The sequence below is a fragment of the Amblyraja radiata genome, chromosome 33 (genome assembly GCF_010909765.2).
Source record: "Amblyraja radiata isolate CabotCenter1 chromosome 33, sAmbRad1.1.pri, whole genome shotgun sequence".
Lineage (NCBI taxonomy): Eukaryota > Metazoa > Chordata > Chondrichthyes > Rajiformes > Rajidae > Amblyraja > Amblyraja radiata.
In genome coordinates this window covers 6,496,654-6,512,179 of record NC_045988.1, presented here as the reverse complement: position 1 = coordinate 6,512,179, position 15,526 = coordinate 6,496,654, and the positions used below count along the sequence as shown (strand labels likewise).

The 15,526-nt window shown below is 40.8% G+C and overlaps 1 protein-coding gene across 12 annotated transcripts in view; it reads right to left on the bottom strand.

Annotated features, from left to right (window-relative positions):
- Nucleotides 1-15,526, bottom strand: part of ncam1 (neural cell adhesion molecule 1) — a 347,020-nt gene that overhangs the window by 35,372 nt on the left and 296,122 nt on the right. For 11 of the 12 annotated variants that reach the window (XM_033049728.1, XM_033049735.1, XM_033049729.1 and 8 more), the window contains 2 exons: nt 11,826-11,950; nt 6,355-6,535 (listed from right to left, as the gene is read on the bottom strand). In XM_033049728.1, coding sequence (XP_032905619.1) covers nt 6,355-6,535; nt 11,826-11,950 — 306 coding nt within the window. Of the gene's footprint in view, nt 1-1,218; nt 2,279-6,354; nt 6,536-11,825; nt 11,951-15,526 lie in introns of those variants that run through there. The other variant, XM_033049737.1, reaches the window with a different exon arrangement.

Below are 15,526 nucleotides of genomic sequence, written 5' to 3'. Positions count from 1 at the left end.
TGAAAACCCTGAAAACAAATAAATGTCCAGGTTTGTGCGTTCATAAGTTATAGGAGCAGATTTAGGCCATCCGGCCCATCAAGTCTACTCCGCCATTCAATGTGCAGGGAGGAACTGCTTTAACTGCTGGTTTACACCGAAGACAGACACAAAATGCTGGAGTTACTCAGCTGGACAGGCAGCATCTCTGGAAAGAAGGAAAATGCCGGAGTAACTCAGTAAGTCAGACTGCATCTCTGGAGAAAAGGAATAGGTGACGTTTTGGGTCGAGGCCCATCTGAAGAAGGGTCTCGACCCAAAATTGAGTCTGAAGAAGGATCTTAACCCAAACGTCACCTATTCCTTTTCTCCAGAGATGCTGCCTGACCCGCTGAGTTACTCCAGCTTTTGGTGTCTATCTTCGGTTTAAACCAGCATCTGCGGTTCCTTCCTACACATACTGATCTCAACTAATTTGAACTGCACTCATTTTAATTTTCTCCAAACAACGAAATCTCATCCAATAAACACATGCGTCGTGAGATGGGGCACTGCTTAAAGATATCATTGCGGTTGGAGTTAAAACTGTATTATCATTCTGGTTATAGGTCTCAAAACATCGCCTATAACAGCCTGAGAAACGTCGCCTATTCCTTCGCCCCATAAATGCTGCCTCACCCGCTGAGTTTCTCCAGCATTTTTCACTACCTTATCATTCCTGTTAAGTCGCTTGGTTTAGATCAGTAAAGTGTTTATCGGATGCTTTTCTGTGGAAAAAAAGTTTTAGCCAAAGAATGGACGAAGTAGGAAACGTCACCAGCTGCAAACTCCAAGTCGGAACAATGCAGATATCATGCTTTGTGATTACAATACAGACATGTTTTTCAATGCGTCACCAATTAATATTTTACATCCTCATCACCCATTAATTATGAGCAAAGATTAGCCCAACAAGAGCTTTCAGCAGACATATAAAGCTGGGGGGTTTTCGGGAGAGAACAACATGTTTTGCCTTGAATTTGTCCAAATCTATCCAGGAACTTCCTGATTCTGTTTTTGAGAGGTTTATATAAGCACATTCATTTTCAGATGCTGCCAAAGACCGCACAATTAAAAGATCTCTATACAAGATTGATTTCATTGCTGCGTTGTGTTTTAATGAAAAATATGATTCTCAGCCATATAATGTTAACAGGGACATGAATTATGAAATCGAATAAATAAATAAAATGCGTAGAGAAGAACTAACTTTCTCTTCGTGAAAACTGTTTATTTAAGGAAATAGAATTTAGTCAGTTGTGCATCTTCAGCAAATCTTAACACTACCTTCATAAATCTTGGTTATCAATGACACTTCTTTAAAAACATCTGTTAAAAACTACCATCAAATTAGGTTCTCCACATATAAGGCAAATCTACCATATAAGCAGCCAGACATCAAGGGATTACATTAACTTGCTTACAAGCAGTGAGAGAAAGCATTGGAAAAAAAACACTTGACACTTCCAGAAGCCTCCAGTACACATGCCAGCAAACTGGTGGAAAATTGAAACATATTTAATCAAGCTGTGTATTGAGATAAGCTTTGTCTGCGTGTGCTTGCATCAACACTAAAATACTAATTGGCAAAATACAGCAAAAGCACCTGGGCTTCATTCATGGAACATGACTCTCTTCAGAAATTATATTTTTAATCTTTTTTTATCTTTCAATTAAACTTTAAATCGACAATAACTTTTGTACGAAACTCCTTTGTCGCTGTTCCAGATGCAACACTTAAAGCACAGTTTTTTATTCAGTTCATAACACATACAGTTTCCAATTCCTTCCAGCCTTGGTTCCAGTCAGCAGGCTGCCAAGATACATTAATGATTGTTGGAGGAAGAAAGGAAGAAAAAAACACCAAACAAACGGGAGGTACAGAAAGAGAAACAAACTGTGGAATGAAATGATAGAGAGTGACGGATCCTTGCATAAAGAAGAGAATCGTGGCTCAAGAGTCTATAGAGGAAACAGCGGACATTCAATTGAAACCCGAGTGTGCAGGCATATAAATTCAGACTTTTTGACATTTCGTTTAAATAGCTTTTTTTCCCCTCGTGTTCTACATCAACATGGTACAATTTTGTTTCAGATTTATGCACAAATGCGGGCGAGGCAACTGAGGGTTATGAGCTGAGCTGTTTGGGGGGGTGGGTGAGGGGGGGGAAGGGCGAGTCTTAACACATCAGAACAAACAGAACAGCGGAGAAAAGTAACGAGAGGAGCGTGTATGAGATGGATGAGCCACCCAAGGTTGCTGTTCAAGGAGAGCAAAAGAGTTTGGTGAAACAAAGTGACCAGTTAAGTCATTTGGTGTACAGAGAAAATAAAGGGGGTGGGGGAATGGAAACACACATGGAGACGAACAAGTGGGAGATGGGGAGGGAGGGGGAAGGGGTAAGAGAGAGAGAGAGAGAGAGAGAGAGAGAGAGAGAGAGAGAGAGAGAAAGAGAGAAAACAAAGTCATAAATATAAACACAAAAGTAACGAGAATTCAAAGTAAAATAATAGTACACAAAATGTTAAATTGAAATAAAACAGATTAGAGAAACATTTGTGTAACATAAAGTAAGGGTGATGATGCTTCATTTAAGCAGAGTATGAAAAGCACATTGAGTCGTATGTCAGGGTTACAGGGTTAAAAGGCACCGAACTGGGGCTGGGGGGGGGGGATGAAAAATGTTCACACAATGTACAAAGTAAAGAATAAGTAGTCTCAACGACAGACAAAAGAAGCGGCAACAAGGCTGGCAAGAAAGGATTAGAAATTAATGCTGTGCTGTGCTGCCAAATGTTAGCTGCATTCAGTTAAATGGAGTGCAACTGTTGCATTGAATAGCAATCCCGAGCCCATGCTTAAAGCTGTTGGTTATAAGTAATTGCTTCAATGAGGTGGGAGCCAGTTAGCACCGGAGCTCATCATGCAAACTTCCGCACTCTCTGCTGCATCCCCAGAAGAGATCAATCGTCAATTCATCAGCAAACCACTAAAACCCCGTAACACAGTTACAGAGTGGCTGAGATATTCGCAAGTCCAATTTAAATCACCAGTGACCCCGATGAAGTGAGTCAGTGGCGAGTTTTCATTCATTCTGCCCGCAAACAGAGGAGGCGTGGCGTTGGGAGAGTGATGTCGTGGCACATGGTTCACATTTCAACGTTAATCAGTGAGGAAGTGTATTGTTTTTACACCTACACGTTTAAGGCCACTTAATGCAGAACTATCAATTGCTCTCATTTCATTAACGTAATGAACCTAAACCAAATTGGAAAAGGGCTTGGTGACATCTGATCACAGATCATTGAATTATACAGCTATGGAGACCACTCAGTGTTTAGCAAGTGTCCTTTGGAAGTACTGCCCATTTATGCCCTCTCCTCTCATCTTTTCCCACACTCTCTACTTCAACCTACTATCTCCTTGAAAGTTCACATTGAGTGTGCTTCAATGAGTTATAAATCACCGGTCAATCAGAAAGCGGTGAATGTAAGATTGATTTTTTTTTTTGGCTCTGGTCATCATTTAGCAATGGACGATGAACAATTTGCCAATTTTCACAGACTGTACAGGAAGCTTCTGTTATCTTAACGTGAGATGCTCGCATTTAAGTGGGAACATAAGCAAACCACAAATTTGTTTAGAAAGGTCATTATTTCCATGTAGCTTTGATATTTTTTGTGTTCCAATGCGCAGAACATGACTGAAAGGCCCCGATCCAAAATGATACATGCTCTCCAGAAATGCTGCCTGGCCTGCTAAGTTACTCCAGCATTTTAGTTTAGTTTAGTATAAGGAATACAGTGTGGAAACAGGCCTTCAGCCCACCGAGTCTGTGCCAACCAGCAATCTCCTGTACACTAGTTCTATCTCACACACTAGGGACAATTTAGAGAAACCAGCTAACCTATAAACCTGCATGTCTTTGGAAGGTGGGAGGAAACGTGAGTAGAACTCACACGGTCGCAGGGAAAACATACGCTCAAACTCCGTACAGACAGCACCTGTAGTCTGGATCGAACCCGGGTCTCAGGCATTGTGAGGCAGCAACTCTTCCGCTGTGCTACTGTGTGTGTGTGTGTCTATCTTTGGTAAACCAGCATGCAGTTCATTTTTTCAACTCCGAAATCTTGCTTCTCTTTCAAAGACCAGCTGACAGTTCTACGTACTAACACCAGCACTTGCCATTTTATCTTTATTGGCAATTTTCGTAAAATAATTTTTTCCACAACAGTTACAATCGATATAGGGTGACCTTTTACTTCCAAATGTCCTCTCATTTCCTTGAAACACTTGGTACATTAAATATTAATTAATGGGAAATAGCAAACTTTAGATTTTTATAAAACTCTTGTATGAACAGATTATCTGGACACACTATGAATTTTCAAAAGAACCATGTAATTTTTTTTTTTGTTTAAGAAGGAACTGCAGATGCTGGAAAATCGAAGGTAGACAAAAGTGCTGGAGAAACTCAGCGGGTGCAGCAGCATCAATGGAGCGAAGGAAATAGGCGACGATTCGGGCCGAAACGTTGCCTATTTCCTTCGCTCCATAGATGCTGCTGGCACCCGCTGAGTTTCTCCAGCACTTTTGTCTTCCATGTTATTTTTTTGTCTAATTCTGTCAATGAAAATCCTGTCATCTGATTCAGTGATGACGAATAGTGATGAGTGGATTATCATGTACAATAACAAGTACAGTGATTCAATATGATATGGTAGAGGCTTTTAAATAGCGCTTAAGAGGCTTTTAGAAAGGCATTTGGATATGTAGGGAATGGAAGGATATGGACTGCGTACAGGCAGATGAAATTAGTTTAATTAATTTGTTCTTGTTCAGCGCAGACATTGTGGGCCGAAGGGCCAGTTCCTGTACTATATTTCAGCTTCTCAGTGCTGAGACAACAGCTATTAATGTGCAACGATATGACAATCTTTACAGGTCTATTTTGAAACCAATTATCTAGTTTTACACTAAAATTGATATTTTTAGCAACTTTATGAAAGCAAAATTAATTTATTTTTTCTTCAAAAATAGAATAGGGTAGAATGTTTCTTATAAGATACCATCATCGAGATTTGATTTGGGTAATTTTCTAATGTTTAAACAATACAATACTAAAGAAGGAGCATTAATAAATATCCTTGCGCTGCATTAGAAATGATTAGTCCTGATGCGCTATGTTGAATATATGTTAAGATATTATGGATAGGACAGGTTTAGTTGGAAGTGGGCCAAACGCGGGCAGGAGGGACTAGTGTAGATGGGGCATCTTGGTCGGCATGGGCAAGTTGGGCTGAATGGGCTTGTGTTCATGCTGTTTGACTCTAACCTGCCTTACATTGGACAACTGGGACCGCTGGTCGGTGCGGACTCAGTGGGCCGAAGGGCCTGTTTGTTTCCGCACTGTATCTCTAAATTAAAAAAAAACTAAATATCACATTGATATTGTATTGATCCTGTTCCTGTCAGTGAGATGGGGGGGGGGGGGGGGGTAACTGCGACATTTAAATCTGGAAATTTATCGCAATTGAATTGCAATAAAACAGGCAAACCTACTCTGATTATTTGTTCTGAGTGCAATTTTGTTGAAGAAAATAATGTGTTCTATGCTGGTTTAGTATTGATTTCAAAACACATCGAGTTGATTAAAAAAGTTGGTGCGTTAAGTTTTTATCAACGCACTTCGCAATATGCCTGGATTTAAAAAAAATCCTCATGGTTTTTCTTTGTCAGAACTAACTGCAAATCTCCCTCAGTTACTGACTGCTACCGTAAAAATCCTTCTACCATCTCAGAGGAACCTGATCCATTCCTGCTCTCAATCACACAAGTGTTAGTTAAACCTAGACCTTGTGAAACTCACTTCCCGCTGTTGTGGATGTCATGGGTATTTTTTTTTAAATCGGGATCATTCTATATCTCTGCAGCCTGTGAAATTTACATGTGCCCGCAGGGTCTACAGAATTTAAGTTATATATTTCCAATGTTCATTCTCCAACCCATTGAAGGATATTACTGATGGTGCAATATTCCATCACTGCACAGGTATTAAACCTTGTCTTAAAGTAAGATTCCAATTCCACGTTGGGTTAACGGCTGCACCTTTGAAATTCTACTGCCAATGATCTGAAAATAAAGTCCTCATAGACTTGAACACATAAATGTATCCATTTTCCTACCGAGAGGAAAAATGAAATTGCTCTCTCACAAACAGATAAATGAAAACCACCTGCAGAACACTATTTTTTGCGACCATTACTAGATTTGGGGATGCAGCATCTTTGCACGACTTAATGCAAATAATATTTGAAAGCAGCCTCGAATCGTACCTGGAATGACAGTGGGTTCCACGGAGGTTCGGAAGGAGATGGAACCTGGGTCTGACCTGCCCTGTCTATTCTCAGCCACCACGTAGACTTCATATTCCGAGTTCCACTCCAGGTTTCTAAGAATAACGGATTCGCTGTCAGCTGGCAATCTCATCTCAGGCTTCCAGTCAACTTGATGTTTCTGTGGAAGAAACCAAGAGTGAACAGAGAGCAACCAGAATCTGAACACAATCAGTCTGAAGAAGGGTCCCGACCTGAAACGTCACCCATCCATGTTCCCTGTAGATGCTGCCTGACCTGCTGAGTTACCCCGGCATTTTGTGTCTTTCCTTTGTAAACCAGCATCTGCAGTTCCCAGTTTCTAGAATCTGATCGTTGATAGGTACAAGTTGAATCTACGGCACTAGTGAATCACCCCCCCTTAAATAAATCCAGGCAAGAGATTTCACGTTTTTAAATGTGAAATTTGAACTTTGTACAGGAACAGGCCCACAAAGTCCCTGCCGAGTTAAACTAATCTCGTCTGCCTGCACGTCATCCATACTCCTCCATTCCCTGCATATCCTTGTGCCTCTGTAAAGCCTCTTCCATGTCATTATCCCAACCTGCGTCCACCACCGCTCCTGATCTCACACTCTAGGTGCCCACCAACTCTGTAAAAAAACTTTGCCCCACTCACCTTAAAGTTATGTCCTCTAGTCTTTGACATTTCCACCCTGTCTGCACAACCGCTGCCTCTCATCATTTTATATACTTCTGTTCTGCCTCTCCTCAGCCTCCGACGGTCCAGACAACAGTTCAACCTCACCTTACCGCTAACACCTTCTCATCCAGCCAACTTGTAAACTTCTCCAACTTCCTGCACCCTCTCCAAAGCTTCCACATTCTACCTGTAATGGGGTGGCCAGAACTACACACTAGAATCCAACTGCAGCTCACCAGTGTTATCTGAAACTGCAACGTGACTTTCTGGCAGCTATACTCAATGATGTTAGGTGTTCATTCAGTGCCTCGCTTTCATTCTACATATTAAAAAAAGCCTTAGGATCCTCTATAATCTAAGGGCCGAATGGCCTACTCCTGCACTTATTATCTATTGTCTAAACTGCTTGTAGTGGCCATTTGGCTTGTTTTGCGTGTCATTAATTATGGCATGTGTCTATAAATTTTAGACTGCCCGTTATATTGTGGGTGGGATTTGTGACGTATTCTAGGGCATGTTTGGAGCTAGGTTTCTTGCGCAGAAGCATAGTTTTTAGTTTAGTTTTGGACCAGCATGGGGAAGGTTTACCCTTTGACCATGTGGAGTGTAACGGAGACACAAGGAGTTTTCTAACGTTTAATGCGACAAGCTGGAGTTGGATGAAGATTATAGTGTACGAGTTGGAAGAAGTTTGGATGTACCTCATTGTTTTTCATCAACAGTAAATAATTTATTAATCAAAGGACTGTGTTTTGAAGATTTATCTGTGAAGAAGCTCTGAAGGTCCCCGACAGGGAGCTTGCATGCCTACAAAGACATTCCCCTAAACCATCTAGTCCATTTAGCGGCTAGAGGGAGTAATCGCTTGAACGATATAAAAATCTGCGGCTACACTGCTCCCATTTCCCTCTAGTTGAGGTTAGTTTATTGTTACGTGCACTGACTTATCCAGTCAGCGAAAAGACTGTTCATGATGACAATCAAGCCATCCACAGTGTCCATTTACAGGATAAAGGGAAAAATGTTTAGTGCCAGATAAAGTGCAGTAATCTCTGAATCGAAAAAAAAACCCTTTCCAATCCAGATGTTTTTTCAATGCTTTTAGTATACCTGCCTCAAATGCTTCTCCTGGCAGCTCGTTCCATGTACCCACTGCCCTCTGTTTGATACAGTTGCCCCTCAGGTTCCTATTAAATGTTTCCCCTCTCACCTTAAACCTATGCTCTCTAGTTCCTGATTCCCTTCCTTGGGAAAAGCCTCAGTGTGTTCACCATATCTATTTTCCTCATGATTTCATGAGCTACCAGCATTAAGGGGTCAATGCGACCAAGTCATGATATAGGAACACAATGATTTTGACTTTGACGATTAATGCAAATTAAAATATTGGTTTAAGGAACCCCATGAGGTACATGGATTTTCAAAATCCTCACTTACAACAATATGGATTAATTTATGGGTGAGTGGAAAATTGTGCATTAATGGCCCAGTACAGAAACATGAGCATGTTATTGAAAAAAAAGAATGAGTGCATTTTCAGTAGAAACAGAACGATGATCTTTTAAAATAATAATAATTAATTTTTTTTAATTTATTTTTTTCCCCCTTTTTTTTATTTTTTTTTTATTTTATTTATTTATGGGCGCCTTTCAAGAGTCTCAAGGACACCTTACAAAAATTTAGCAGGTAGAGGAAAAACATGTAAGGGGAATGAAATAAATAGTAGAGACATGACTAGTACACAAAGTAGAGACAGAATTCAATACAAAACACAATATGAGGCAATTAATTCACAGATGAGAAGGGAGGGGGACGTGGGGCTAAGGATAGGCAGAGGTGAAGAGATGGGTCTTGAGGCGGGACTGGAAGATGGTGAGGGACACGGAATTGCGGTTCAGTTGGGGGAGGGAGTTCCAGAGCCTGGGAGCTGCCCTGGAGAAGGCTCTGTCCCCAAAACTGCGGAGGTTGGACTTGTGGATGGAGAGGAGACCGGCTGATGTGGATCTGAGGGACCGTGAGGGTTGGTAGGGGGAGAGGAGGTCAGTGAGATATGGGGGGACCAGATGGTGGAGGGCTTTGTAGGTGAGGATCAGGATTTTGTAGGTGATCCGGTGGGAAATGGGAAGCCAGTGAAGTTGTTTGAGGACTGGAGTGATGCCAGGATTTGGTGTGGGTGATGAGTCGGGCGGCTGCGTTCTGGACCAGTTGGAGTCGGTTGATGTAGGTGGAGCTGATGCCAAGGAGAAGTGAGTTGCAGTAGTCCAGTCGGGAGGAGATGAAGGCGTGGATGAGTCTTTCAGCAGCGGGAGGTGTGAGAGAGGGTCTGAGTTTGGCGATGTTGCGGAGATGAAAGAAGGAGGTTTTAATGACATGGCGGATGTGAGGCTCAAGGGAGAGGGTGGAATCAAAGATCACGCCAAGGTTGCGGGCCTGGGGAGATGGGGAGACAGTGGTGCCGTCGATGGTGAGAGTGGGGTTATTGATTTTGCTGATTGTGGCTTTGGAGCCTATGAGATGGATGTACATGCAACATAGGCAGTGAGGGGTCTATAGTACAGTTCATATGTAGAACTCATCAGTACTTATTTGCCTTAATTCTTTGCTAATAAAATTTGTGCTTTGTTTAAAATTGATCACCGATACATTGCGTGGAGGTCGTAACCTGATTATAACCCAGATATCGCAGCCCGTTGGTGAGGTGACTCTCATTCATCATTCTAAGCTGCAATTGCAGTACATTTAGAATTAAAGGATGTTCTTTTAGGAAGGAGATGAGGAGAAATTTCTTTAGTCAGAGGGTGGTGAATCTGTGGAATTCCTTGCCACAGAAGACTGTGGAGGCCAAGTCAGTAGATATTTTTACGGCAGAGATAGATAGATTTTTGATTAGTACAGGTGTCAGCGGTGATGGGGAGAAGGCAGGAGAATGGGGTTAGGAGGGAGAGAGAGATCAGCCATGATTGAATGGCGGAGTAGACTTGACGGGCCGAATGGCCTAATTCTACTCCTATTCCATAAGATCATATGAACAGACTCAATCCAATGCCCCCCATTGCATTAAGCATTGATAGCTACCCTTCCACATTCACTGCAAAGTTATTCTTCTCACGCTGAGCTCCGAAACCCCATGTTCCAACTTTGAAACACAAATATGATCTTTAACAAATTTTTAAAACTTCAATTAGACTTTCGAGATGCAACATGGAAACATGCACTTCGAACAAGGTTCCACACGGTAGGCTGAGCTGGAAGGTTAGATAGCACGGGTTCCAAGGAGAGATAGCTGAATGGATAGAAAATTGGCTTCATGGAAGGAAGCAGAGGGTAATGATGGAAGGTTGTTTTTTGGACAGGAGGCTGTGACTAGTGGTGTGCCTCAGGGTTCGGTGCTGGGCTCCTTGCTATTCATCATCTATATCAATGATTGCAACGAGAACGTACATGGCATGATTAGTACGTTTGCAGATGACACGAAAGTGTGTGGTGCTGTAGATAGTGAAGACGGCTGTCAACAGTTGCGACAGGATCTTGATCATTTGGGCGGGTGGACTGAGGAATGGTTTTGATGGAATTTAATACATAGAAATGTGAGGTGTTGCATTTTGGAAGTCTAACAACGGCAGAACCTACATAGTGAATGGTAGGGCTCTGTGGAATGTTGTTGAGCAGAGGGATGTAGGAGTATGGAGACATAGTTCCTTGAAAATGGTGTCACAGGTAGATAGGGTCAAAAAGGCTTTTGGTACATTGGCCTTCATCAGCCAGAGTATTGAGTATAGAAGTTGGGAGGTCATGTTGCAGTTTTATAAGACGTTGGTGAGGCCGCATTTAGAGTATTATGCTCAGTTCTGGGCACCATGTTTTAGGAAAGATGTTCTCAAGCTGGAAAGGGTACAGAGAAGATTTACAAGGATGTTGCTAGATTCTAGGGTCTGAGCTATAGGCAGAGGTTGAGTAGGCTGGGATTCTATTTCTTGGAGGGCAGGAGGATGAGGGGTGATCTTATGGAGGTGTATAAAATCATGAGAGGAATAGATCGGGTAGATGTACAGAGTCTCTTGCCCAGAGTAGGGGAACTGAGGACCAGAGGACATGGGTCCAGGTGAAGGGGAAAAGATTTAATAGGAATCTGACGGGTAACTTTTTTCACACAAAGGGTGGTGGGTGTATTGAATGAGCTGCCAGAGGAGGTAGTTGAGGCAGGGACTATCGCAACATTTAAGAAAAAATTAGACATTACATGGATAGGACAGGTTTAGAAAGATATGAGCAAAATGCAGGCAGGTGGGACTAGTGTAGCTGGGACATGTTAACCGGCCTGGGCAAGTTGGGCCGAAGGGCCCGTTTCCACACTGTATGTCTCTCTGACTCTAATAGATTGGGTGATTTTTTTTTCTATTACAAATCTCAAATTGTGGAGTACAGAGGCAAATATATAAATGATTGGTCTTTGTCCCAAACATTGCTACTGAAGATAGACACAAAATGCTGGAGTAACTCAGCGGGACAGGCAGCATCTCTGGAGAGAAGGAATGGGTGACAGTTTCAGGTCGAGACCCTCGATCAGTCTGAAGAAAGGTCTCGACCTGAAACGTCACCCATGCTGCCTGTCCCGCTGAGTTACTCCAGCATTTAGTGTCTATCTTCGGTTTAAACTAGCATCTGCAGTTACTTCCTACACATTACAATTGCTACAGTCAAGCACACAATATGTATTACATTAACATTGTACATCAAAGGGTTGGGTCTGCAGCGTGGTTTTACTCACAGCTTTGTATTTGATCAGGTAATGTCGAATGGGGGAACCTCCATCGTCCTGCCTGATCCAGTTGACTTTGTAGATATTTCCGTTTCCCAGTGCATGTTCTTCAAGTTTGGGTGGGCTTGGTTCTCCTACAAGTCAATGTTGGTAACACCACATTTCTTATCGGGTAATCCAAATGTCCTTATCTAACAATCAAACTGCATCCGCTTAAAAGACAGCATGAGATTTCGGTCGGCTGACAACTATTTTATTGGTTTTTTTAAAAAAAGTTTCAACAATTTTCACAAGGATTCAAATAACTTCCTGAGAAGAGAAGGATTGCATTTCAAGTGTGTAATGAGAAAGCTAGATTGCAGTGTCTGGGTTATTCTAGTTATTGATGTGTAAGGGGCCAATGTTGTTCTTGTTCCAATGCAACTAAAAATATCCGAAGAGGTGAAGATAAATTCAAGCAATTCATAGCCCGTTATATATATATTAACAGAGCAAATTCTGACTTAATGTGAGCCTTCTCTCATCCACTCATCTGTTCCTGGGCTTTCTACAAAGACAAGAAATGATGTGTTCATAATTGCAACGGGATTTTTGCTGATCATTAAACATGTCACACTTTTGGTTTGTCCCCAAATAAAAAGAGGCTAGCAGGTAATATTATTCTTGCTATCGTATGAAACGCCTTATTGCAGATTGCAATCACCGCTTGCTTGTCTACAGAGAATACTCCCCAAAATACTCTGGATGTTTATGTCACAATATTTGATCAGAGTCGGGAAAACAATGGTAATGATCCTTTTATTTTATAAGGCACTGTGTTTGTGAGTGACACCAAAGTGGGTTTGAATAATAATGTGGAAATGACATTAACTAAAAACAAATGATCATTAATAACTTTGCTGATCTTTGCGATAAGAATCACCACCACATATTCACTCTACTGATTATGTTTATCTTAATCTTGATCTTAAAATGCTAACATTCCGTAAACACATAAATTTGAGTCTTGGTTAACTTATCAAGAGAGTAGCTTCATAATCCAAATCAAAGTGTTTTGCTGTAACTTAACAAGTTAGTGAGGTTCCAAAGGAAGAAACAGAAAACAAAATGGCTGCTCCTTGTGAAGGCTGATTCTTGATGGCGTGACAGTTCTACACAATTCAATCGCTAACAGTTGCTTTACTCCTCTTCTGGGCAAAATAAATAGGTTAAGGAAGAAGAAAACACCAGCACAAATCATGCTTAGTCATGCAGCAATTTGTGGTACGTCATGTTGTCTAGGAATATGGAACTACATGAGTTTCTGGTTCTAGATGAAGAGAAAGATTCAGTTAGCATGCATGTAATGGTCCCATTTACACTTGGTGCTTTTTCACCTTGATTAATGACTTGACACAGAAACCCTTAGCCGATAATTTTTTTTTTTTTTGCATTCTGCTGAGGGTTCCGGACAAATTCTCCGACAACAGAGTGTAAGGTTGGCTGGACCAAAGCTGCAGGAATGTTGGTTCAGTACGATTTGTCAACGGGAATCATTGCCCGGACTCTTGGCCGATTTCATCGAGGGAGCTGCAAGGAATTTTGGCCCAAAGCAACGTCCAAATATGAAGATACCCTCCCCCCCCCTGCCACCCTGGGTCAAGTGCATCAAGTGTAAATGGTAATGGACACTTCAGAGACGATGCCTATATGGAAAAAAAAAATGTCTCTTGTTGCTTGCTGAAAGGAGTCTGTTCGATGGCAACCAAATCAATGCAAAAGTAATATGAACAAACGCACAGCTGATGCACGCAGCAAAAGTCGTCTGCATCCACTACGCAAAAGGCATGCAGAGGTGGGGGGGGGGGGGGGGGGGGGTTCTGGTCTCAGCCTCGTAAACTCGAGATGTCGCCCGACAGGCTTCAAGAGGAGGGATAAGACTACTTGCAGACATGCAGTGATGCTGTGAGGTACAGGTGTTAGTCTGCAATCTGCACCAACATGTGCTTCCCTCGTCAAAACCAGGGGACTCGGTAACAAATCGCAGCAAATTCACAACAAAGTGACTGACTGACTCTCAGGGAATTTGCGAAGACAAATTTTGTATACTTTTTTTTTTAATGCGGGGAAGCACTACGGAGAAAAGGGAAAAACAAGTCTCTTTGCTCTCCGAAGTGTTTGTACAGCTTAAGCCAGATGTTAGTAATATTAAGGGATCACATATATTTTAAACCTGTATACTCAGCACCAGCACACGGCCCTTGTGTAAATACAAGTAACACTGGATCAACAATTTGCTTGAAATGACAAGAAGATTAAAATGTCCATCTTTGTGCAAACACAAAGCAGTCTGCACGACAGAAGGTTCATCTCCATCCATCTATTGATTTCCTCCTCCCTGTCACAGAATATGACCCTGACTAAACCCATTTCATCTTGGAAGATTTAACTTTTAATGTACTATTTTATAGGGGGCATTACATCCCTAAATTTAAATTGATACAATCTTAAAATACTATGGTTGCCTGATAAAAAAGGCAGATTTTTAAATTGAAAACTTATACATATATTATTATATGTATCATATGTGTGTATGTATATCTATAATATATATACACATAGGCACACACACACACACAAATAAACATATAAAAATTAATCTCTTATTAACGGGGACCCAAATGGTCCAGGGTTCATCTAGTTAATTATAAAGTTTATTTTATAAATATAATTTATTATATTTAAAGCAGATTATTCTACTTTTAAACACTGATGTGTTTACATATAAAATCTATTTACCAAAGTCAATTACATATATATTATATATGTATATGTATGTCCATATAATACATATATAGACACACACACACACACACTCATTTATATAAAATGAATCTGTTAATTGATTATAAAATTAATTATATAAAACTAATTGCAGATTACTTTTACTTTTAAACGCATTTCTTCATGTTTATATATAATCGATTTTACCAAAGTCAATTGCGTATTATATAAATTTATTTTAAATTAATGCACATTAGATAATAACATTAATATATATATATAGTGGTAGCAATTGCCTTATTGCTTAAAATTAGAACATAGAATTTCTTCATCAGAAGTTAAATTTTTGGAGAATTATTTTAATATTAATGGAAAGCATATTTACATTGGACCTGATGCCATGAGTTCAGCTTGGGACCCTTAAGTAAGTTGAGTTGCCAATCATCATTACAAGAAACGGCCACCTGCTAAAATGTGAAGACCATTACAAAACCTTCAATGAGGTTGCATAACAGTTTGCTGCTTCTGTGTAATATTAATTTTTTATTTAGCATTATATGTTTCTCGTGAACGGCAACCCTCCAAACAGTTACTCCTTCAAGAAAGTGAGAATGTCAGGTTTCTTTTCTGTTGTTTGTGCGATGATGCCTCACAGATTCGCTTTCACCCTGCCCTGACGTGCACAAGGGCTATGATCAAGATTTGCCAAGTCCAGCTAGGAGCGTTAAGATTATCTATATAGGTCTTTCAGGCACACTGGCTAAGTTCATGAAAAACACCAGATCACAATTCAAATTGTTTTTTTCCCACATGTCTCTGGGATTTAATAACTTAGGGAAAAATAAATCCTGCTTTATTTCAAATAAACTAAAAAATGTAAATTTTGGAACCCATTTTTTAAGATGTCGTCCATAGTTCCTGCTCTGGATTATAACCGGTTCAAAAAG